The sequence below is a fragment of the Giraffa tippelskirchi genome, chromosome 7 (assembly GCF_054371585.1).
Source record: "Giraffa tippelskirchi isolate mGirTip1 chromosome 7, T2T-mGirTip1v1.2.pri, whole genome shotgun sequence".
Taxonomy (NCBI): Eukaryota; Metazoa; Chordata; class Mammalia; order Artiodactyla; family Giraffidae; genus Giraffa; species Giraffa tippelskirchi.
This window is the reverse complement of record NC_137281.1, coordinates 101,136,412-101,160,674: the sequence shown is the minus strand read 5'-3', so window position 1 is coordinate 101,160,674 and position 24,263 is coordinate 101,136,412. Positions and strand designations below refer to the sequence as shown.

The following is a 24,263-nucleotide window of genomic DNA, read 5'->3' as shown; positions in this document are numbered from 1 at the left end:
AATACTATTTTCCTATGTTGCTAATCTCCTTAGGAACCTCTACTGGATTATAAACTATTATTACCCACCACATCTAAATTTCTATGCTTGTCACCTGACACCACCAATACTGGCTCTACACTCTCTATCCAATGTTGTATCAATCCTCAAAATGAACCTTTATTCTGATGAAAACAGTTTCCTTACTGCACTCAAAACCTCATTCTAGTTTTTAAAGCTCTGTTTATATTCATCCTTTTTGCCTAGAATATACCCCTCAGAATTTCTCACTCCTCCAAAGGCTACCCATCTTTTAAGACTGGACACAATTTTCACTACTTTTACAAAGTCTTTTCTAACTTGCAACTAGTAGATAAATAGATCTAATGCACAGTAATTATAATTTTAAAATATTGTATTATAAACTTCAAAGTTGTTAACAGACCATATCTTAATTGTTTACTCCACAAAAAAGAAACAATAACTATGTGAAGTGATAGAGATATTAGCTATCCTTATGTGATAATCATACTGCAATATATAAATGAATCACACTAACACACTGCACACCGTAAGCTTACATAATGTTATATGTCAATTATATCTCAATGAAAAACAAAAATGAAAAATAAAGTCTGCTATATGTCTACCCCATGCTGACGTCTGCCTTTTCTGATTTCTTATAGTGATAATTAAGTGTAACAAATAATCTAGCATTTCATCAGACATTCTTTCATATTCTTTTCTAACCATTTCCTAAACAATTTTCATCTACCTTAGCTAGACTCACTTGAAGGTAGGGGGCATATTTGTTTCTCTCATACTATCCAACTAATGATAAATTGACAATGTAGAACAAAGCTACAGGAACAAAAAGTGAAATTACAGCCAAAAGAAGAATTCTAATACATTGAAACTAGAAAATTGGTTTTCTGATTCAAAAATCCTTTCATATTCATTGTCTTTTTCATATTAATGCACATAAATTAAAAAAATATATTTGTATGACATATTGGACAAAGCACCCAGAAGTGACCAACTGGCCTCTTCAGCCACCCCAGAGGCTAAGAGAATCAGTAGTTTAGTATTCTTAAAGTCCACAGTATTCTGATTGACAAGCTCTGATCTAAATGACTTTTGCTGTATATCAACAGCAAAAAAAAAAAAGTCTGTATAAAACATTAAAAGTTACCATTAGCCAACAAAAAGCATTAAATTATACGAAATGAAAAGAATAAAGGGTGGTCTAAGCAAACAAACAAAAATGAATCACCAAAATAACAATGATAAACAACTAAAAGTCTCCATTTTTAAATTACCAGAGGTTCTTTTCTCTGCTAAAAAATGTTATCACCCATGAAGTGAATTGATTGCACCCTGTTTGTAACACAAACTCTACATTGTTGTCTATCTTCTGTTCATTACAGTACCTGTAATAATTCTCAACACTCTCCAGACTTGGAATGTTGAATGCATCTAATTAAAAAGAAAAGAACAAACATCATCTATATTAAAAAGAAAAATGCAAACATGTTAATGACTGAAGAAAAATGACAATTCTTTCAATAACACTTTAGATGACAGATGCCAATTAATTAGACTGGCATTTAATTTTTAAAACTTGATAACTTAATAGAATTCAGATTATCTGGAAACTTATTTAAGGCATTTAGTATATTGAAGAAAAATAAGTACTTTAAATTATGCATTACTCAGAATAAATCAATTTGATGTTGTAAGACTGGACCACTGTTGCTACTATTTTAATCATGTGACTCTGGAAGTCAAGAAGGACTGGATTCATGGCTGATACATGGATCCATGTCAAGGACTTCTAAACAGCAGATGACTTTGATAATAGGACCAAAGCCCCTATCTTCTTAAATCTTAAAAAAGACTCAGCAATAAAGAAGTTATATAATGGTAAGCAAAAGGTTAAGGACATCTTAGAATACTTATCTGGAAATGGAATTTCATAGAGCTTGATTGCTTGATTGCAATAGCTAAAATTGTTTATCAGTTTTGACTTCTAAGAATCTACTACATTTCTAATAAACTTAAGAGAATAAGCTGTAAATTCAATTTAGGCCAAAAGAAACATTATCACATATATAATCCTCTTGCTTAAGAGAAGAACTCTGTTATAGTTAAATCTTTTCTTTTTTTTGCCACATAACATGGCCTACAGAATCTGTTTTCAGACGAGGAATTGAACTCAGTCTACAGAAGTGAAAGAACTGAGTCATAACCATTAGACCACCAAGGAACTCCCTGTTACAGTTAAATCTTAATAAAGATTTACGTATGTATATATATGTGTGTGTGTGTGTGGATACATGCATGCTGCTGCTGCTAAGTCGCTTCAGTCGTGTCCGACTCTGTGCGACCCCATAGACGGCAGCCCACCAGGCTCCTCTGTCCCTGGGATTCTCCAGGCAAGAATACTGGAGTGGGTTGCCATTTCCTTCTCCAATGCACAAAAGTGAAAAGTGAAAGTGAAGTCGCTCAGTCGTGTCCGACTTTTGCGACCCTATGGACTGCAGCCTACCAGGCTCCTCCGTCCATGGGATTTTCCAGGCAAGAGTACTGGAGTGGGGTGCCATTGCCATACACACACATATATATGCCATAAGCATTTATGCCTATACAAGTCAAATTAAATGATTATGAACTCCAAAAGACTATCCAAATTATTTAATCACAAAACTCCATTTGATACCTGTTACTTAAAATACGTCAGTAGTTTGGCTTGGAAAACTTTAATATACACAGATTTGCTTTTTATTGCAAAAGAATTTGACCAGTACCCTTAATTAAGATCAGGAAAAAAAAGGGAATGTAAACATAGCAGAGAAAGTTGTAAGCCAGAATCCTATCTTTAGTTATAATTTCTAGCAGATTTGTAAGAACTATAGTTGACACTTGATCAACACAGATTAGAACTATGTAAATCCACTTACATGTGAATTTTGTTCTATAAATACATATTACAGTGCTACAGATCCTTAGTTGGTTGAATCTGCAGATGCAGAGGGCCAACTGCAAAATTATACCCGAATTTTCAACTGCCTTGTAGTTGGTCCCCCTAACTTGTTCAAGGGTCAACTGTTTTGTTTTGTTTTTTCTAAAAAAATATTTGTTCATTATTTTTGGCTGCACTAGGTCTTCTTTGTTGTGCACATGGGCTTTCTCTAGTTGCAGTGAGCAAAGGATCAACTGTTCTATAAAGAACATTTTCTGATCTAACTAATAGCTGTGTATTTCACCAGACAGAATTTATAAATATACCTTTTGAAAAAATATATAAATAGGTATTCATCAGCAATGAATAATAAAATGAAGCAGACAAATGAAATACTTAAATAACCAATAAGAAAGTCAACCTTTATGAAACAAATTTACCATCAGGATTCTTGGAAAATAGTTCATTTTCTTATTAATGTAACAATCAAAATCTAAAAAATTGAGACGGGGTTATCCATTTCTCTCTATGCATATCTGGATATACTTGTCACTTAAATTTTTAAATATATATAGCAAAATTCAATCTTTGTGATGTACAGTTCTAAAGATATTGATAAGCACATAGTCATGTATCTACCAGCACACTCAAGACACAGAACAGTATCTTCACCCCCCAAAATTATCTCACGATGGCTCTTTGTAGTCAGCCTCTTTATCTCCAACCCTTGGCAACCACAATCTGTTCTCTGTCTAGTTTTGCCTTTTCTTGAATGTCATATAAATGAAATTATACAGTATATAGACTTATGGATTTGGCTTCTTTCACTTAGCAAAATTATACCTTTTTAAACATCCACCTCCATGGATTTTGCTATATGCTTTTCTTCCATGTAAAGAAGAAAGAAACCATACCAACTTCCCCCTCAAGGTCTAATAGTGACATCTGAAGTTTTAAAATCACATATTATATTTCTTAGTTGTGGCCTTTAGTGTATGTAACCTTATGTTACAATGTCCCATTTTATAATTTTACAATTTAAATTGGAGAATCTGGGCTCCTATAAAGATCTTGTCTTAATCATAAGTGGGAGTTCACTCTTACCATGATTTCCTTTGATATCGAGCCACTTTGTTTTTTCCATGACCTTTGTCTTCTTCAGAATACTCTGGTAAGTTTGCCATTCTACCTCTTGCTGCATGGATCCCAAATTTTCCTTTGTTTTGGCATCTGTCAGGTCTCCTGTAGGTGTACAAAAGAAGGTAATTACAATGCAAAGTAAAGCTGGACTGGGTTCAACTTTTTTTTTAATGCACACTGAAGAACAAAGATATTCAAAGTACTCAACATGTTTTAGGATAACCACTATGAATCCACCTGTATCCAAAGCAAGTCATCTAAATTAAGATTCTCAGAAAAAATAATAATAAGATTCTTGGGACTTCCCTGGCAGTTCAGTAGTTAAGACTCCGCACTCCCAATGGAGGGGGCACAGGTTCCATCCCTGGAAGATCCCTAAGATCTCATATGCCACATAGTGCAGCCTAAAAAAAATAAAACAAGATTCTCAGCATGGATTTTTTGTTTCTTATAGGTCAACAAGTGCCTATTTAACCTCCTGTTACATTAGAAATAGCTTGTGAAAACTATATCTTTAAAGAGAGCTGTAAAAATGCATCTTGAAACTCTGATAAAATGAACACTCTTTAATAATAAATTCCAACACTTTGGGCAGTTGCCTAGTATCAATGGCAACCTAGTTTTCCAAACCCCAAATCAGGAAATGTGATCTAACAAAGTATTAATTTTACAGCAAGAAAATCTGGAAGGTGTAGCTTGGAAAATGAAATAGAAAATTTCTAGGAAATTAAGCATTTGAAATTGAGATCATCCATAAAATGAGGACTTCATCATATCGGCAGAGATGTTTCTGTAAGATGGATGGAAGATGAATTCCCCAAGGGCCAGGATAGATGCTCCTTTAGCTTCTTCTTCAACACAGTTGGGAGCAAAGGGTTTGGGGTTTGAACACTCCAGGGAGCCAAGTCACAGAAGTAGGAAGGGGTGGAAAAAAAAAAGGGTCCGTCAAACAACTGACGGTATAAGATCGATTAATACTGCAAAGAAAATGGAAAAGTTTAATTAAAAAAAGAACAAGAATATGAGGAGGAGGATGAGAACTTTTCGTTCCTGGTTAAAGGCCTTTCCTTAATTCTCTCTCAAATGTAGAAATACAACAACAAAACAGATACAGATACAGCAGACAGAACACTAACATGAGAAGCACGTGCCTTGCTTCCATCGCTAGGACGAAACCTTGCTATGGCAAGTCATTTAGCCCGGATCTTGACTCAGTTCTCCACAGGCAAAGGAAATTACAATATCCCACCTCCTCTACAGGAGGAGGGCTCACCTGAGGCTGCAGCTAAAGTTTTCCTAACGTCCCTCAGTTAAAAGGTTGCAGCACTGGTTGCATTCTACCACTGGGACCACAGGACAACAGGACAGCACGGCAATCGTCCCTACCTGTTGCTAGGACGAGAGCTGGTTGAATGATGTCAACAGTTTCAGAACAAAACTTCTCTAAGTCTACAGCTCTGCCTGGATCGCGAAACCTGCTCAGGTGAATGTCGGATATCTGCCGAAAGCGGGTATTGAACAGAAAGGTCTGAGTCAGGAAGAGGCGGCACAGACCGAGACGACCCAGGGGCTCTCTCCGGCGGAAAAAAAAAAGGCAAAGACTCAGAACATTCACGATCCCCCAGGGGAGAACCAAGCCCGAGCAGCAGCAGCAGCAGCAACACCACCACCACCCCGCCCCCAGCGCAGGGATTGCGCCGGAACAAGAGCGGGTCGCGCCCCCATGGAAACCGCTAGAGGCTCACACGGCTTGGTGTCCGCTCTGAAACCCCATGCACCCCACCACCACCCCAGCCTGGGCGCCCGCTGCGTCACCTGCAGACCCCAGAAGATGTTGCTGGCTCCGGGGCCCGGCGCAGGGTGCGGACTCCGAGGAGTGCGGGGCTGGGGCACTGGTGAAGACCGGCCGGCCAGGCCGTAGTGTTCCAAGAACACTGCCGCCAAGGCCGCGGCCGCCAGTCCGGCGACCACCCTGACGGCCAGCCCTGCGGCCATTCAGCTCGCCGGAGCGCGGCCCTCGTGTGCGTGGCAGGGGCTGGGGCCAAGCGGCGCCCGCAAAGAACAGCTGTGGCTGCACTTCCGGACTCTATGGTCGCTCGGCCTAGGGCGCCGGGCTGGTCCAGCCGCCGCCTGCACCTGCGCCTGGTCGCGCACCTGCCGGCGGGCCGCGCCTTTAGGATCGGTTTGCAAATGTGCTACAGAAGAAGAAAAGGAAACCGAGTCCCCCAGCGCCACTCGCGGCTGCCTAGGCGGCAGGGAAGGATCCTAGGTCAGGCAGGCGGAGGCGAACGTCCCGGCTCCGCCTGACTCAACCACGCTTGACCTAGGTGGTCGGTTCCTCGTAAACCAGAGTTAATAATACCTCCAGAGCGTCCTTCGCAGGGTTGTTGTGAGAATCAAAGTTTGTATGAGGACGCTTTTTAAACCGCTGTACAAATGTGGCAGGTGGCTTCCTCTGGTCCCTTCTGATTATCAACAACGTCGCTGTACGTTTTCTATAATTTCATCCATATACTTTGTGAGAAAAATTTTTTCTTAAACCTGATTTCATGTGAGCTTGGTTACATAGTGCTCTAAAACAGTGGTGTGCCATTCGTTTAATTTATTTAAAAATACTTCTTACGGGCTAAGTATTGTTGCTTAGGCACTAAGCAGTGTCTGACTCTTTTACAACCCCATGGACTGGAGTCCACCAGGCTCCTCTGTCTGTGAGATTTCCTAGGCAGGAATACTGGAGTGGGTTGCCATTTCCTTCTCCAGGGGAACTTCCAAACCCAGGGATTGAACCTTGGGATGAACCATCTCTGACAGTGGAGGTGGATTCTTTCCTACTGAACCATCAGGGAAACTTCACACATGGGAGGACCCTGAGGTAAACCAAATACGGACTCAAACCCAGACAAAGCAAGATGATTGGCCAGAGGAAACTGGGAAGAAATGCCCCACATAAGTGATTCAAACTACCAGGAGGGAATGACTCTCTCTGAGACCACTCGTGTGTGTCTGTCCACATGTACTCTTTCCTCTCTAAACACTTTACTTGCTTCACTACTTTCTATCTCTTTGTGGAAATTCATTTCTACAAAGCCAACTGGCCAAGGCTGGTTCTGCTGGTCTAGTGGCGAGGATTCAGGGCTCTCACTGCCATACCCCAACTTCAATTTCTGGCTAAGGAACCAAAGTCCTGCTTCAAGCCACTGCGGACTGTGGCCACCCAAGTTGAAGGACACAGCAAGAAGTCAGCAGTCTGCAACCTGAAAGACTGTTTTCACCAGAACATGACCAAGCTGGCACCCTGATCTTTTATTTCCAGCCTACAGAGCAGTGAGAAATAAATTTGTTAGTTAAAAATGACTCAGTCTGTGATACTGTTATAGCAACCTGAATGGACAAAGACAGCCGTGGTGTGTGTGTGTGCGTGTGTGTGTGCACGCGTGCAAAGTCATGTCCTACTCTTTTTCAACTCCATGGACTGTAGATGGCCAGGTTCCTCTGTCCATTGGATTTTCCAAGCAAGAATACTGGAATGAGTTGCCATTTCCTCCTCCTGGAGATCTTCCCAACCCAGAGATGGAACCTGTGTCTCCGCATTGCAGGCAAATTCTTTACTGCTGAGTCACTGGGGAAGGGACCAAGACATCCAGGTAGTGGGTAATTACAAAGCCTGATGTAGAAAGAGTGGGACACTGAGATTAGAAAAGAAGGACTGTAAAGATAGAAACTACAGAATCTGACTGATTGTGAAACAAGAGGGAAGTGGGCAGGAATAACCTTTACAAGTATTGACATAGCCCCAAGACATGACATAAACTGATTAGAAACAACTAGGTCCAAGATCTTTTAGGAGATCCTAAAAGATGCTGTTAAAGTGCTGCACTCAATATGCCAGCAAATGTGGAAAACTCAGCAGTGGCCATAGGACTGGAAAAGGTCAGTTTTCATTCCAATCCCAAAGAAATGACAAATGACAAAGAATGCTCAAACTACCACACAATTGCACTCATCTCACACGTTAGCAAAGTAATGCTCAAAATTCTCCAAGCTAAGCTTCAATAGTACTTGAACCATGAACTTTCAGATGTTCAAACTGGATTTAGAAAACGCAGAGGAACCAGAGATCAAATTGCCAACATCCGATGGATCACAGAAAAAGCAAGAGAGTTCTGGAAAAACATCCATTTCCACTTTATTGATTACGCCAAAGCCTTTGACTGTATGGATCACAGCAAACTGTAGGAAATTCTTAAAGAGATGGGAATACCAGACCACCTGACCTGCCTCCTGAGAAATCTGTATGCAGGACAAGAAGCAACTGTTAGAACTGGACATGCAACAACAGACTGTTTCCAAATTGGGAAAGGAGTACATCAAGGCTGTATATTGTCACCCTGCTTATTTAACTTCTATGCAGAGTACATCATGAGAAATGCTGGGCTGGAAGAAGCACAAGCTGGAATCAAGATTGCCAGGAGAAATATCAATAACCTCAGATATGCAGATGACACCACCCTTATGGCAGAAAGTGAAGAGGAACTAAAAAGCCTCTTGATGAAAGTGAAAGAGGAGAGTGAAAAAGTTGGCTTAGAGCTCAACATTCAGAAAACTAAGATCATGGCATCTGGTCCCATCAGTTCATGGGAAATAGATGGGGAAACAGTGGAAACAGTGACAGACTTTATTTTTTTGGGCGCCAAAATCACTGCAGATGGTGACTGCAGCCATGAAATTAAAAGATGCTTGCTCCTTGGAAGAAAAGCTATGACCAACCTAGACAGAATATTAAAGAGCAGAAACATTAAACTTTGCCAACAAAGGTCCATCTAGTCGTAGCTATGGTTTTTCCAGTAGTCATGTATGGATGTGAGAGTTCAGTTCAGTTCAGTCCAGTTCAGTCGCTCAGTCATGTCCAGTTCTTTGCGACCTCATGGACTGCAGCACGCCAGGCCTCCCTGTCCATCACCAACTCCCAGAGTTTACTCAAACTCACGTCCATTGAGTCGGTGATGCCATCCAACCATCTCATCCTCTGTCATCCCCGTCTGCTCCCGACTTCAATCTTTCCCAACATCAGGGTCTTTGCATGAGAATTGGACTATAAATAAAGCTGAGCACCGAAGAACTGATGCTTTTGAACTGTGGTGTTGGAGAAGACTCTTGAGAGTCCTTGGACTGCAAGGAGACTCAATCAGTCTATCCTAAAGGAAATCAGTCCCGAATATTCATTGGAAGGACTGACGCTGAAGCTGAAACTCCAATACTTTGGCCACCTGATGTGAAGAACTGACTCAATGGAAAAGACCCTGATGCTGGGAAAGATTGAAGGCACGAGGAGAAGGGAACAACAGAGGATGAGATGACTGGATGGCATCACCAACTTGACGGACATGAGTCTGAGTAAGCTCCAGGAGTTGGTGATGGACAGGGAAGCCTGACGTGCTGCAGTCCATGGGGTCACAAAGAGTCAGACACGACTGAGTGATTGAACTGAACTGAGGTCCAAGATGGCAAATGAGTCAACTTCTGCTAGACCTTGAACATCAGTATATGCTCACCGTAACACATCAGCAAGCTAAGTGACACACCCACAGGCACACTGACAGTTCTAAGGCTGACTATAAAGATCAAAAAGTAGGTGGTGGCCCAATTCCTGGAAATCCCCATCCCTTCAACCAAATAGCTAGAATACTACTCCCACTCACTAATCTATGAAATTACCTGTCCCTATAAAAGTTGACAACCCCATACCCTGGTGCTGCCCTTGCCTTCTATGATGGCGTATATTCTGCCTGTGGAGTGTGTTTCTCTCTAAATAAATCCACATCTCACCTACTGAAACGGGAATCCAAGTTCTTATTCACGGAGCCAAAGAATGAACCTCAGTTCAGTTCAGTTCAGTTCAGTCGCTCAGTCGTGTCCAACTCTCTGCAACCCCATGAATTGCAGCACGCCAGGCCTCTCTGTCCATCACCAACTCCCGGAGTCTACCCAAACCCATGTTCATCGAGTCGGTGATGCCATCCAACCATCTCATCCTCTGTCGTCCCCTTCTCTTCCTGCCCCCAGCCCTACCCAGCATTAGGGTCTTTTCCAATGAGTCAACCCTTCGCATGAGGTGGCCAAAGTATTGGAGCTTCAGCTTCAACATCAGACCTTCCAATGAACACCCAGGATTGATCTCTTTTAGGATGGATTGATTGGATCTCCTTGCAGTCCAAGGGACTCTCAAGAGTCTTCTCCAACACCACAGTTCAAAAGCATCAATTCTTCGGCGCTCAGCTTTCTTCACCGTCCAACTCTCACATCCATACATGACCACTGGAAAAACCATAGCCTTGACTAGACCGACTTTTGTTGGCAAAGTAATGTCTCTGCTTTTAAACATGCTATCTAGGTTGGCCATAACCTTCCTTCCAAGGAGTAAGCGTCTTTTAATTTCATGGCTGCAGTCACCATCAGCAGTGATTCTGGAGCCCAAAAAAGTAAAGTGTGACACTGTTTCCACTGTTTCCCCATCTATTTCCCATGAACTGATGGGACCAGATTCCATGATCTTAGTTTTCTGAATGAACCTCACGAACACACAAACACTCACAGTAGTAAGCAAATAGAATTTATTAAAGAGAAGGAAAGTACAAAGCTCTCAGCACAGACACTGAGAGGGGGTAAAGAGACCCCCAAAGGTGGGACTTACAGCAGTTTATATCCTTACCAGTATTAATATGTACATTTTTGGTTGGCTCCTCTGCTTAAAATACATAATTTTAAACCAATCAGTTTAAAGGTCACGATGTTTAGCTTAACATCTTTATGGCTTCTCCTGATCCTCTATTAAGCTGCCTCTCTTTTTCATGCCCCCTAGCCATTTTACGGGCTTCCCTGATAGCTCAGTTGGTAAAGAATCTGCCTGCAATGCAGGAGACCCCGGTTCGATTCCTGGGTCAGGAAGATCTGCTGGAGAAGGGATAGGCTGCCCACTCCAATATTCTTGGACTTCTCTTGTGGCTTAGCTGGTAAAGAATCCACCTGCGATGTGGGAGACCTGGGTTTGATCCCAGGGTTGGGAAGATCCCTTGGAGAAGGGAAAGGCTACCCACTCCAGTATTCTGGCTTGGAGAATTCCATGGACTGCATACTCCATGGGGTCACAAAGAGTCAGACATGACTGAGTGACTTTCACTTTCACTTTCAGCCATTTTACAATGGACCAGATGTATAGGTTAAAAGATTAATGATCGCTAGTTGTTTTTCCCTCAGGTATATGGGACAGAAGTTAATTATTGTCCTTCCTTGGATCTGAGTGCTGATAATTTATCAGACCAAGGACACATTCCAGGAATTTGGGACAAAGGGTATAGCTTTAGGTTAATGGAGCAAGATGTTTATTGAAAACAAGACTGAGATTTCAGAGTCCTACACTGACTGCCTAGCAATTTCTACATATTACTTTGCCTCTCACTGAATTATCTCTGCCATGAGACATCAAGAAGCTGAGGTTCATTAAGTCCTAAGACCAGGTGTGTGATCTCAGTCATAAGAATGTGGGTTCAAGTCTCAATCTGAGTTGCACAGTTTCAGCTGGATATTTGAAGGTAGAACACAATTAAAGAAGACAGTTAAAAGTTAGTGCTAAAATTTGGAACTTTAGTTTTGAAAACAAAAATAGGGTTATACTGTATGTGTAGAGACATATATGAATAAAGTTTTTTATTTTGTCTAACACTGCACTCAGCGGTAAAGAATCAACCTGCAATGCAGAAGACAGAGGAGATGCAGGTTCAATCCCTGTATCAGGAAGATACCCTGGAGAAGGAAACAGTAATCCATTCCATTATTCTTGCCTGGAGAATCCCATGGGCAGAGAAGCCTGGCAGGCTACAGTCCATGGGGTCTCAAAGAATCGAACACAACTGAGCACCCACATACACAACATGGACGTCTTAGTCCATTCAAGCTGCTATAACAGAATATCATAGACTGTGTGGCTTTTAACTAACAGAATTTAGGGGATTCCCAAGTGGGGCAGTGGTAAAAATCTGCCTGCCAATGCAGGTGACAGGAGACGTGAGTTTGATCCCTAGGTATGGAAGACCTCCTGGAGTAGGAAATGGCAACCCACTCCAATATTCCTTGTCTGGAAAATCTCATGCACAGAGGAGCCTGGTGGGCTACAGTTCATGGGGTTGCCAACAGTCAGACATGACTGAGCATCCACACACTCACAACGCTGCTCTACTGAAAAACATCTAGATGGGCATCTTTAAAGCAAATTTGGAAGACATGATTCAGATAATCTGATTTAAAATACAAGCAATGTAGCATATAAAAAAAACTGCATTTGGAGAGGTTTTACAGTCCACAGGGTTGCAAAAAGTCAGACACGACTGGGTGATTGAACAACAACAACAAGACCTCAAGGATATGAAAATCATTTTTGAGAAATGGAATACAACAAGAAGTTATTTGATGGATAGGAACAGACATTTTGGACAGAGAAACATGTTTGAAAGTCACAAAGGCCAGCAGTTTGAATTTCAGGTACTGAATTACACTGAGTGAGGCTGCTTCACTCAAGGTGTTTGAAGTGAAACAGAGCAGGACCTTATGTAAACTGTGGAAAATTCTGAAAGAGATGGGAATACCAGACCACCTGACCTGTCTTTTGAGAAACCTGTATGTGGGTCAGGAAGCAACAGTTAGAACTGGACATGGAACAACAGACTGGTTCTAAATAGGAAAAAGAGTATGTGAAGGCTGTATATTGTCACCCTGCTTATTTAACTTATATGCAGAGTACATCATGAGAAATGCTGGGCTGGAGGAAGTACAAGCTGGAATCAAGATTGCCAGGAGAAATATCAATAACCTCAGATACGTAGATGACACCACTCTTATGGCAGAAAGTGAAGAGGAACTAAAAAGCCTCTTGATGAAAGTGAAAGAGGAGAGTGAAAAAGTTGGCTTAAAGCTCAACATTCAGAAAACTAAGATCATGGCATCTGGTCCCATCACTTCATGGGAAATAGATGGGGAAACAGTGTCACACTTTATTTTGGGGGGCTCCAGAATCATTGCAGATGGTGACTGCAGCCATGAAATTAAAAGACACTTACTCCTTGGAAGAAAAGTTATGACCAACCTAGATAGCATATTAAAAAGCAGAGACATTACTTTGCCAACAAAGGTCTGTCTAGTCATAGCTATGGTTTTTTCCAGTAGTCATGTATGGATGTGAGAGTTGGGACTGTGAAGAAAGCTGAGCGCCAAAGAATTGATGCTTTTGAACTGTGGTGTTGGAGAAGACTCTTGAGAGTCCCTTGGACTGCAAGGAGATCCAACCAGTCAGTCCTGGGTGTTCACTGGAATGACTGATGTTGAAGCTGAAACTCTTAATACTTTGGCCACCTCATGCGAAGAGTTGACTCATTGGAAAAGACCCTGATGCTGGGAAGGATTGGGGGCAGGAGGAGAAGGGGATCACAGAGGATGAGATGGCTGGATGGCATCACCGACTCGATGGACATGAGTTTGGGTAAACTCTGGGAGTTGGTGATGGACTGGGAGGCCTGGTGTACTGAGATTCATGGGATCACAAAGAGTTGGACATGACTGAGCGGCTGAACTGAACTGACTAACTGGGGTACAAAAGCTTTCTGTGTCTGTTTCTTGTTCTAGGAAACAGGCTCCATTTGGCCTCCTTGACTTCCCCTGAGTTCCAAGGTCCTGGTTCCTCATGAAGAAATATATACATAACAATACCTTTGAGTTCCTCTGCAGGAACTAAGGCTCCCACTCAGGTGGAGGATGGTAAATTCAGATGGGAGCTCAAGATTCCTGGAATACTGCCCTGTTACTTCACCACCAACCAACCAGAAGAAACCCACACGTCCTACAGCCCTCATCCCCAATTTTGCCTATAAGAACTCTTCCCCCCAAGCCAATAGGAAGTTTAGGGTTTTTGAGCATGACTCACCCACTCTTCTTGCTTGACCCTGCAATAATCCTTTCTCTGCTTCAAGTCCCAATATTTCGATTTACTTGGCCTCAGTGTACATCAGTGAATATGAAATTTGTTCAGTAACAAAAGTGAACAGAGTTAGGAAATGGTGGATCAGAAGGATGTGCACTCATATCCTCCTGCAAGAGCATCAAAATCACAACTAACTGTTGAACTACTATCAACAGGAGGACCCTGGAACCTACCAAAAAAAAGCTACCCCATCTACAAAGACAAAGAAGCTACAGTAAGATGGTAGGAGGGACACAACAACAATAAAATCAAATCCCATACCCGCCAAGTGGGTGACTCACACACTGGATAACAATAATACCAAAGAAGTAGTCACACTGTTATGAAGGTTCTGAACCCAATGTCAGGCTTCCCAGCCTGGGGATCCAACAAAGGGAGTAGGAATCCCCAGGGAATCTGACCTTGAAGGCCAGTGGGATTTGATTACAGGACTTCCATGGGACTGGGGGAAAGAGAGACTCCAATCTTGGAGGGCACAAACAAAACCTTGCGCTCACCAAAACTCAGGACAGGAGCAGTGACTCCACAGGTGACTGAACCAAAACTACCTGCCAGTGTTGGAGGGTCTCCTGTGGAGGTGTAGGTCAGCAGGGGTTCACCACAGGGACAAGGGCACTGGCAGCAACATTCTGGGAAGGTCCCCCTTGGCATAAACCCTCTTGAAGGTCGCATTAACCCAACCATGGTGACCATGGGGGCTGGGTCTCCTCAGGCCAAAAAAACTACCAGGGAAGGAGTGCAGTGCACTGGATTTTCAAAAGTGATTGCAGGTTTTTCTATTAAATGGTAGTTTTGGTGATAATAGAATTCTATTATTTTTCTGTTGACTGATTGTGATATAATGGCATTAAGTGAGTAACAGTTACATAATCACAATAGTAAAATATGTTTATCAGTTTTCACAATCAATAGACAAAAAATAAAAGATAATTACAATTGCAAGCATAATGGGGACATGATTAACCTAACAATATAAAATAATCACATTCAATTTGGGGGGATCAAGCAAAGTGATGTGGTGATTAAATAAATCCAGAGATAATTGAATTAGAGCTTTACTGAGCCAGGCCCTGCCCACCAGAGCAAGACCCAGTTTTTTTCACCACCAGTCCCTCCCATCAGGAAGCTTACACAAGCCTGTTAGCCTCCTCCATCAGAGGGCAGACAGAAGAAGCAAAAAGAAACACAGTCCCACAGCAACTAAAACAGAAGCCACAGTACAGAATGTTAATCAGCATGAAAAAGCAGAAAGTTATGTCCCAGATGAAGCGACAAGATAAAACCCCAGAAGAACAACTAAATGACATGGAAATAGGCAATCTTCCAGAAAAAGAATTCAGAATAAAGATAGTGAAAATTATTCAGGATCTTGGAAAAAGAATGGAGGCAAAGGTTGAGAAGATGCAAGAAATGTTTACCAAAGACCTAGAAGAAGTAAAGAACAAACAAACAGAGATAAATAATACACTAGAAGGAATCAACAGCAGAATAACTGAGGCAGGAAAAAGGATAAATGACCTGGAGGACAGAATGGTGGAAATCACTGCTGCAGAACAGAATATAGAAAAAAGAATGAAAAGAAATGAAGACATTCTAAGAGACATCTGGGACAACATTAAACACACAAACATTCACATTATAGGGGCCCCAGAAGGAGAAGAGAGAGAGAAAGGACCTGAGAAAATATTTGAAGAGATAATAGCTGAAAACTTCCCTAACATGGGAAAGGAAATATTTACCAAGTCCAGGAATCACAGAGAGTCCCAGGCAGGACAAACCCAAGAAGGGACACACCGAGACACACAGAAATCAAAATGATAAAAATTAAAGACAGAGATAAAATATTAAAAGCAATAAGGGAAAAATGACAAAAAACATACAAGGAAACTCTCATAAGGCAACCAGCTGATTTCTCAGCAGAAATTCTACAAGCCAGAAGAGAATGGCACGATATATATAAAGTGATGAAAGGGAAGAAAGTACAACCAAGAATACTCTACCCAGCAAGATTCTCCTTCAGATTTGATGGAGAAATCAAAAGCTTTCCAGACAAGCAAAAGTTGAGAACCCAGCACTACCAAACCAGCTTTACAAAACAAATGTTAAAGGAAATTCTCTACACAGGCAACAAGAGAACGAAAAGACCAAACTATAGAAAATAAACCCCAAACAATTAAGAAAACAGTAATAAAATTATTACCAGGGGGCTTCCCTGGTAGCTCAGATGGTAAAGAATATGCCTGCAATGGAGACCCAGGTTCACTCACTGGGTGTGGAAGATAGTCTGGAGAAGGGAATGGCAACCCACTCCAGTATTCCTGCCTAGAGAATTTCCATGGACAGACCATGGGGTCGCAAACAGTCAGACACGACTGAGTGACTAACACTTTCACTTTCACTAGGATTATACATATTGATATTACCTTAAATGTAAATAGATTAAATGCACCCACCAAAAGACATAGACTGACTTAGACTGAACATGTGCACATATGCACTGCCACTCACCACATCACTCTGCTTGACCCCCCCAAATTGTATGTGATTATTTTATATTTCTAGGTTAATCATGTCCCCATTATGCTTGCAATTGTAATTATCTTTTATTTTTTGTCTATTGATTGTGAAAACTGATAAACATATTTTACTATTGTGATTATGTAACTATTACTCACTTAATACCATTGTATCATGATCGGTCAACAGAAAAATAATAGAATTCTATTATCACCAAAACTACCATCTAATAGAAAAACCTGCAATCACTTTTGAAAATCCAGATGTATATCAAAATTATCTTGGAAATTTTTGAAAAATACTAATGCCCAGGTATTGCTTTTTTTTGGCCAGAGCTCCAGATATGTTTCTAATGAACAGCCATGTTTAAAAACAACTGGACTATATGAGAATCTTTTACTTTTATCTAGTTTGTTTCACTTTTTCTATTTCATATTCAGTGCTCCCATGTCATTTAGTTTATGTGTTCCAATTTCCCCATTTCTTTTTTCTTCTTTTTGATGTTCTTTATCAAGCCTTTATCAATCATAGTAGAAAAGCTTTTGTATACACACATATAATATGTATAATATATACATTTTAGAAAACTTAAGAATTTTTGCCTAACTCAAAAATTTATGACATTTTTATTCCACTTGTTTGACTCAGTATGAACAGAATGCTAGATTTCTAATTTAAAAAAACTGATATGCAACAAACAACAGAGGTTTACTGAGTAACATAGGGAACTATAGTCAATATCTTGTGATAACCTATAATGGAAAATAATTTCAAATATATGTGTATATGTAACTGAATTACACACAAAAAAGAATTCTACTTTTCAAAATTTAGTAACGTTTATCTTTTTTACCAGTTTTTCTAAATGTCCTAGGGACATCTAATAACAATGTATAAGATACAAAATTTTAAATATATTTGTGTTGAATATGGTTAATATAAGTAGAAATCTATTATATTTAAATTATTAATGATATCACTCATGATGCTCCTATTCTTATTTTTTCTGCACTTGATAAAATATTCTCAGAGAAATGTTAGTGTGTCTCTATGATATTTGTTTCTTTTCCCTTACATTTCTTCTGATTTTTGCCTTATGTATCTTTGCTTCTTCGTTGTTAGGTGTCTAATGGCTTAGGATGTCTATCTTCTTTGTGAAGTGTACCTTTTATCGTTAAAAATATTCATCTTTGCTTCACTCTTTAAAAATTAATTAATTTTAACAAGTGAAGTTAATTTTAACAAGAAACAGGAATTTATTTATTTAATGATGATAAATGATTCTCCAGAGACATACTGATTTGACTACCTAATCGCTACAAATTAGTATAAAAGTTGATTCTCAGTTACTGACAGCCAAAGGAGAAAGCTAGATTTCTTGTAATCTCATAAACTTAGCAAGCAGCAATTCACCATGAAAACAAAATTGCCTATAACTAAAGTCAAGGGAACATTTATCACTTGGGTATTTCACAATACAATATACACTGTCAACAATACTCATGTTGAACTATGTGACTCATAAACATGAGTTGTAAAAATTATCATCAGATCAGTATTTCTTAAACTAACCTTATTTTAAAATCTGAAATTGTATTGTCATTGTTCTTTGAAGTCATCTTATTACTCAATGAGATCCATTTGCTTGACACACGGTAAGCCAAACACTGAGACTCTAAGGTTTATGACCGAAAGAGTTTGTTCACAAGGCAGCCAGGTGAGGAAATGGGAGAACAAGTCTCAGATCTGCCTCCCCAAAGGCGGGGGTGGAGGGGGTAGGTGGTATTATGGGATTAGCAGGGTCGTCTTTTTTTTTTTTTACTCCAAAAAATCCTTTATTAGAGATGAGTGAAATGACAAATCTGAGATGACTAAAACCAGTCACTGGGGCCTCTGAAGATAACTCTGCTCCTGTGGGACCACAGACTGGCCGGGTCTCCAGGGTAAACAGTCTAGCCTCCCTGGCCAGTCTGCCGCATTAGCCATTGGCATCTTCCAGCCTCCCTCGCTCGTCCCGGTCCATCCCTGCCAGGACCCAGTGCCCAGCACCCATAGAACTGATGTGTTAGACACTGATGATGGCTTGCTGCTGCTGCTGCTAAGTCGCTTCAGTCGTGTCCGACTCTGTGCAACCCCATAGACGGCAGCCCACCAGGCTCCCCTGTCCCTGGGATTCTCCAGGCAAGAACACTGGAGTGGGTTGCCATTTCCTTCTCCAATGCGTGCAAGTGAAAAGTGAAAGTGAAGTCGCTCAGTCGTGTCCGGCTCTTAGCGACCCCATGGACTGCAGCCCACCAGGCTCCCCCGTCCATGGGATTCTCCAGGCAAGAGTACCGGAGTGGGGTGCCATTGCCTTCTCCATAGCAGGGTCGTCTTAAGCATGAGGAAAGGTAGTAGGAGGTAGGGGAAAAGTGAGGTAATAGGTATTCTGTGCAGCTGCATCTGGGTTACATGTTTCTGCATATTGAAAATGGAACTGCTTTGCATGATTGGAAGGTGGAGTTTTCTGGCACTCTGATATCAAGAGGTTATTTATCAGACACTTGCCCACCCTGAGTTTTAAAGGTCAATGGACCTAACCAGTCCAGAGCTAGCTTGCACTGGGCAAGAGCTAACTCCAAGTTCCTGTAAAACAACTGGGCTGTGTGAAGCTAGGAGAGTGTGCAATTAACAAGAAAGAAAGTGACTTTAATCAATGAAGGCCATTTACAAGCAGAGCAGTTTTAACACACTGTTCCTACATCTGCTGTTCCATAAGACAAGCTCAACAATTTTATTAGTTATCCACTTCAGTTAACTCTGTTGAAACTGTGCATCTCTGACTGGGACTCAAACCCAGTCTAAATCCAGACTGGGACTTGAACCCATGGTCTTTTAATTAGAATCACTTACCTCATGTCTGGACTTACTGAGACTCAGGTTCTTTGATTCTCAGTGCAGGACTTTAGCAAGAGGCAAAGTGATGGCAAGAAGTAGATTTATTAATATAGGAAGCTAGTAAGATATGCAAGTGGGCAGGCAAGGGGCTCTATCCAGCTAAAGTGAAAGTGAAGTCACTCAGCCATGTCCAACTCTTTGCAACCACATGGACTGTAGCCTACCATGCTCCTCTGCCGGGATTTTCCGGGCAAGCACTACAATTTTATGATCAAAGGAAAGTAGGGTAGGGGAAAAGACTGCCTTCTTCCTCATTCTTCAGATAGACATCAGGTTTACATCACTAGCTCCTCCTTCATATTGGGCATGAGAGTCTGACCCTATGAGGTCAAACTAGGACTATCATCATGCAGATTCAAATCAGTAAAAGGGTGGTAACATTTTTTTCTTTCACCTAATGACCTGAGATATATCTCATGCTTTTATTTATGGATTTACAGTTAGTCAAGCCCACTTCACTCCACGATGTTCCAATACCTTTCTTGAACTATCATTAACTTACAGTGGTCTCCCAAAGTTCCCTAGGTTTCCTTCTCTACCTATAGACCCCTACTGGGACCTCTATAACTACCTGTAAAGCTACACTATTCTATTCCCGTCACTGTGGGGCATGGTTTCAATTTCCACAGAGAATTAAAGTAGTGTGATCAAAAGAAGCTTGTGTTTATAAAGATTTTTTTTAATTGTTTTCAAAATTGTGATAAAATACATTTGTTAACTGCTCAGTCGTGTCCAACTCTTTGTAACCCCATGGACTATAGCCCACCAGGCTCCTCTGTCCATGGAATTTCCCAGGCAAGAATACTGGAGTGGATAGCCATTCTCTTCTCTAGGGGATCTTCCCCAACCTGGGATCGAACCTAGGACTCCTGAACACATTATATATCTGCTGACTGAAAAGAACAACCTAAGAGCAGTAAGTTTCAGTTTTATTCACAGACATTACTGAGAACCATAGCCCAGGAGACAGCACCTCAGATAGTTCTAAGAAACTGCTGTGAAGAAGCAAAGAAGTAGTCAGTATATATGTGAATGTTTTGCTGTGAAAAACATGTAGTCAGGCATAAAAAAGATCACTGCTAATCACAAAGAACAGATATTTCAAGGGAGTGATTTTAGTGCTTTTCTACACATGGGAAGATGCAAGAATCTGGGGTCATTGAAAGCTTTCCTTAGATATGCATCTTAACTAACTAGGTGTCCTTATATCCAAAGCACACAATGCTTCCTATTTTTCTCCATTTTAAATTCCCTTCAGGGTTGGAAACTGCAGTGGGTTGCAACTTAATCCTTGTCAAACTGGAATGGTTGGTAACATTCCTTGTTTTACACACCTTAACAATATTTAAGGGCTTTCCAGGTGGTGCTACTGATAAAGAACATGCCTGCCAATGCAGGAGACACAAGAGACATGGGTTCGATCCCTGGGTCGGGAAGATCCCCTGGAGTAGGAAGTGGCACCCCACTCCAGTATTCGTGCCTAGAAAATTCCATGAGCAGAGGAGCCTCCTAGGCTAAAGGCCATGGGGACACAAAGAGTAGGACATGACTGAGTGACTGAGCTCACATCTGAACAATGTTTAAGTGTACAATTCAGTGGCATTGAATACATTCACTTTGTTGTGCAACCATCACCTCCTTCCTTCTTCAGAACTCTTCAGCATTCCAAACTGACAATGTGTAACCATTAAACATTAGTTCCTCCTTCTTCCCTCCCTAACCCTGAGCCACTAATAGCCACCATCCTACTTTGTGTCTTTATGAGTTTGTTGAGAGCTAATCTTCTCTATCTCCACTAATTTTCTTTCATCCCCCTTTTCCTTTCACTCATCTGCTCACTCCACCTTCTTGTCTGCTCATTTTGCCTTCTTATTTTGTCTCGTGCCCGGAAGGTTGTTAGACTCTTCTATAATCCATTTGCCTTCAACACAGGTCACAAGTCCTTGCTTTTTTCATGCCTTATCTCCACTTCTTTCACTCAATTCTTCCTTTCTTCTTTTTTCTCCCCCTAAAAGAAACATTATTGTGTTCTCATCTTTTTCATCCTCTACCTTCAGTTGTAGCCTTACTGACAATAAAGCAATAAAGCAGTTTTGGAAAATTTTTGGTAAAGATAACATGTTCATTTAAATCCTGTGCAGGCTTTTTTGGGTCTCCCTGGTTTTTTATCCACATGATTCACTCCACCTACCCAGGTCTTTTAAGCACTGTCCTTTCTTTTATTACTTTATTCACAGAGTTATTTTCCACTATTACCCTTCCTTTGTCACAATCTCTTCTCCAGGAGTACCCATTGGTTTCAGGCTGAAGTCACATTTTTCAGGCAATATAGTCTTGTGGCTAAGAACCTCAGAGAAATCTGTGTTGAAGTCAGCTCTGTCACTTTTTATTGACTAGGCAAATCTAAAAACCTCTTTAACCCACTGTTATCTCTAAAATGAGAACTAAGGTTGCCATTTCCTTCTCCAGGGGATCTCTCTGACCCAGGGACTGAACCCAGGTCTCTTGCATTGCAGGCAGATTCTTTGCCAACTAAGCCACCAGGGAAGTGGTGAACTCAGGATTCAAATCCCAGGGATTTGGAGTTCCCACAGTCTCCTTGTGTCACAGAGTTTTCCAAGGCATAGGCTAAACTGAAGAAGGTAAGATTTGCCTTTGGGCGTTTTTAGCTGTCTTTTATCAGTGCTTTCTCACCATTCCTGTGTTGGCAACCACGATGTGCCACCCAGATCCCCCTTCAAAAACAAAGGACTTACTTCCCTCACTGCTAGCAGTGCTGCTGGCTGCAGTGCCTCAGCGGGAAGGGAAATGCCTCTGCTGAAGAGGCCTGCCTTGCTCAAGGCAACTCCTCTTGCCAGGGCTGCCCACATTTAATGACTGATCAATGTTAAGATATAAAGCCCTACTCACCCTGGTCCTGACTCTGAAGAATGAGTTCAGCTTCAGAAATCACCAGAGAGTTGGCTGAGGTCTGCATTCAGATTGCATCGCAGGTCAGCTTCTCCCTCAGTCTAATCATGTTTCTTTCCCATTCTTTCTCCTTCCTACAGGTGTTGATCTCCCTAATAAACCTGTATACTAATCTCTGCTTCCGAGTCAGTGTCTTTTGAAACCCAACCTCTCACACCATGTACAATTCACAGAACTTGAATTTCAGGCATCTGTTAAACTGAGCCCTACCAAAAGCTAAACTGATAGGAAGTCATCCTCAAAGATAATTTGCATTTTAAGAAGGTCTCAGGCTGAAAACTCTAAGATTCCTAGAAAGAAGCCTTTAATGATGAAATAACTAGCACTTAGTTTCTAAGCTGGATTTGGAAATTATTGTGGGACCACTGCATGTTTTGAGCTTTTTTTTTTTTTTTTTTTTGAAGGATAATTGCTTTACAGAATTTTGTTGTTTTCTGTCAAACCTCAACATGAATCACCCATAGGTATACATATATCCCCTCCCTTTTGAACCTCCCTCCCACCCCTCTAGGTTGATACAGAGCCCGTTTGAGTTTCCTGAGACATCCAGCAAATTCCCGTTGGCTATCTATCTTACATATGGTAATGTAAGTTTCCATGTTACCCTCTCCATACATCTCACCCCCTCCTCCCCTCTCCCCATGTCCATAAGTCTATTCTCTATGTGTTTCTCCATTGCTGCCCTGCAAATAAATTCTTCAGTACCATTTTTCTAGATTCCATATATATGGGTTAGTAAACGATATTTATCTTTCTCTTTCTGACTTACTTCGCTCTGTATAATAGGCTGTAGGTTCATCTACCTCATCAGAACTGACTCAAATGTGTTCCTTTTCATGGCTGAGTAATATCCCATTGTGTATATGTACCACAACTTCTTTATCCATTCATCTGTCGATGGATATGAGTTGATTTTTAAGATTGTATTTTAAGAACCATTTATAAATCATAGTAATTTGCATCATGTAGCATTTTCATCTTTTCTGAGATTTTTCCATAAATTTTGATCATCCACGATATGGCAGGCATCCACTGTGTGCTAATGAATACAAAGCTGAGACAGAATTCCTGTTCTCAAGAATCTCACAGTCTAGTAGGGTCAACAGGCATCTAAATAACTGTCACACAGTAAGTGCTGCCGCAGAGCCATTTAAAGTGCAATGAAAACACAGAGGGAGAATTATGCCTGCTGGAGAATGACTGAATCAGAAAACATCTCAGATGGAGTCTTATATAAGCTGATCCCTAAAGAATTAACCAAAATTTCTTTATAGCAAGAGTTGTGGTGAAGGAGGTGGGCACTCTAGGCCAAGGGACTAACCTATGGAAAACCACAGAAAGCATAGACTGTATAGTGTGTGGGAAACACAGTGCAGATAGTTTAAGATGAGTGGTGCCAGGGAAGCAAGACTAGCAAAAATCATTTCAAGCCAGTTTGAGAAGGGCTTTGAATGTCATGCTTTAAGGGTTAGACTTTAGCCTATAGAGCAGTTGCCTAATACATGAGGTAAGTCACATGATCAGATTTATATTTAAGAATATAAATTTGAGCAAAGAGGAAGTAAGGAGACCAACTAGGAAGGCTGCTCTTCCCTAATCTCAAAGAGGAATAGCAAGGGTTTGTATCAGGCAGGAGGAATTATGCAGGTGCTACTATCATTCTATATAAGAAAATATCCTGGAGAATGAGGTCATTAAACAGAATCACCCTGTATTGCTGGAGGATTCTTC

General features: G+C 41.0%; 1 protein-coding gene across 4 annotated transcripts in view; it reads right to left on the bottom strand.

Annotated features, from left to right (window-relative positions):
• The window catches only part of TMEM62 (transmembrane protein 62), a 37,012-nt gene extending 29,583 nt beyond the window's left edge, over nt 1-7,429 (bottom strand). For 3 of the 4 annotated variants that reach the window (XR_014059852.1, XM_081511215.1, XM_081511216.1), the window contains exons 1-4: nt 5,897-7,429; nt 5,468-5,579; nt 4,046-4,183; nt 1,410-1,455 (exon numbers count right to left, since the gene is read on the bottom strand). Coding sequence is in view for 3 of the 4 variants with exons in the window: in XM_081511215.1 (XP_081367341.1) it covers nt 1,410-1,455; nt 4,046-4,183; nt 5,468-5,579; nt 5,897-6,076 (476 nt within the window). In the remaining variant the exon portion in view is untranslated. The remainder of the gene's footprint in view (nt 1-1,409; nt 1,456-4,045; nt 4,184-5,467; nt 5,580-5,896) is intronic. The other variant, XM_081511217.1, reaches the window with a different exon arrangement.
• Nucleotides 7,430-24,263: the final 16,834 nt, after the last annotated feature.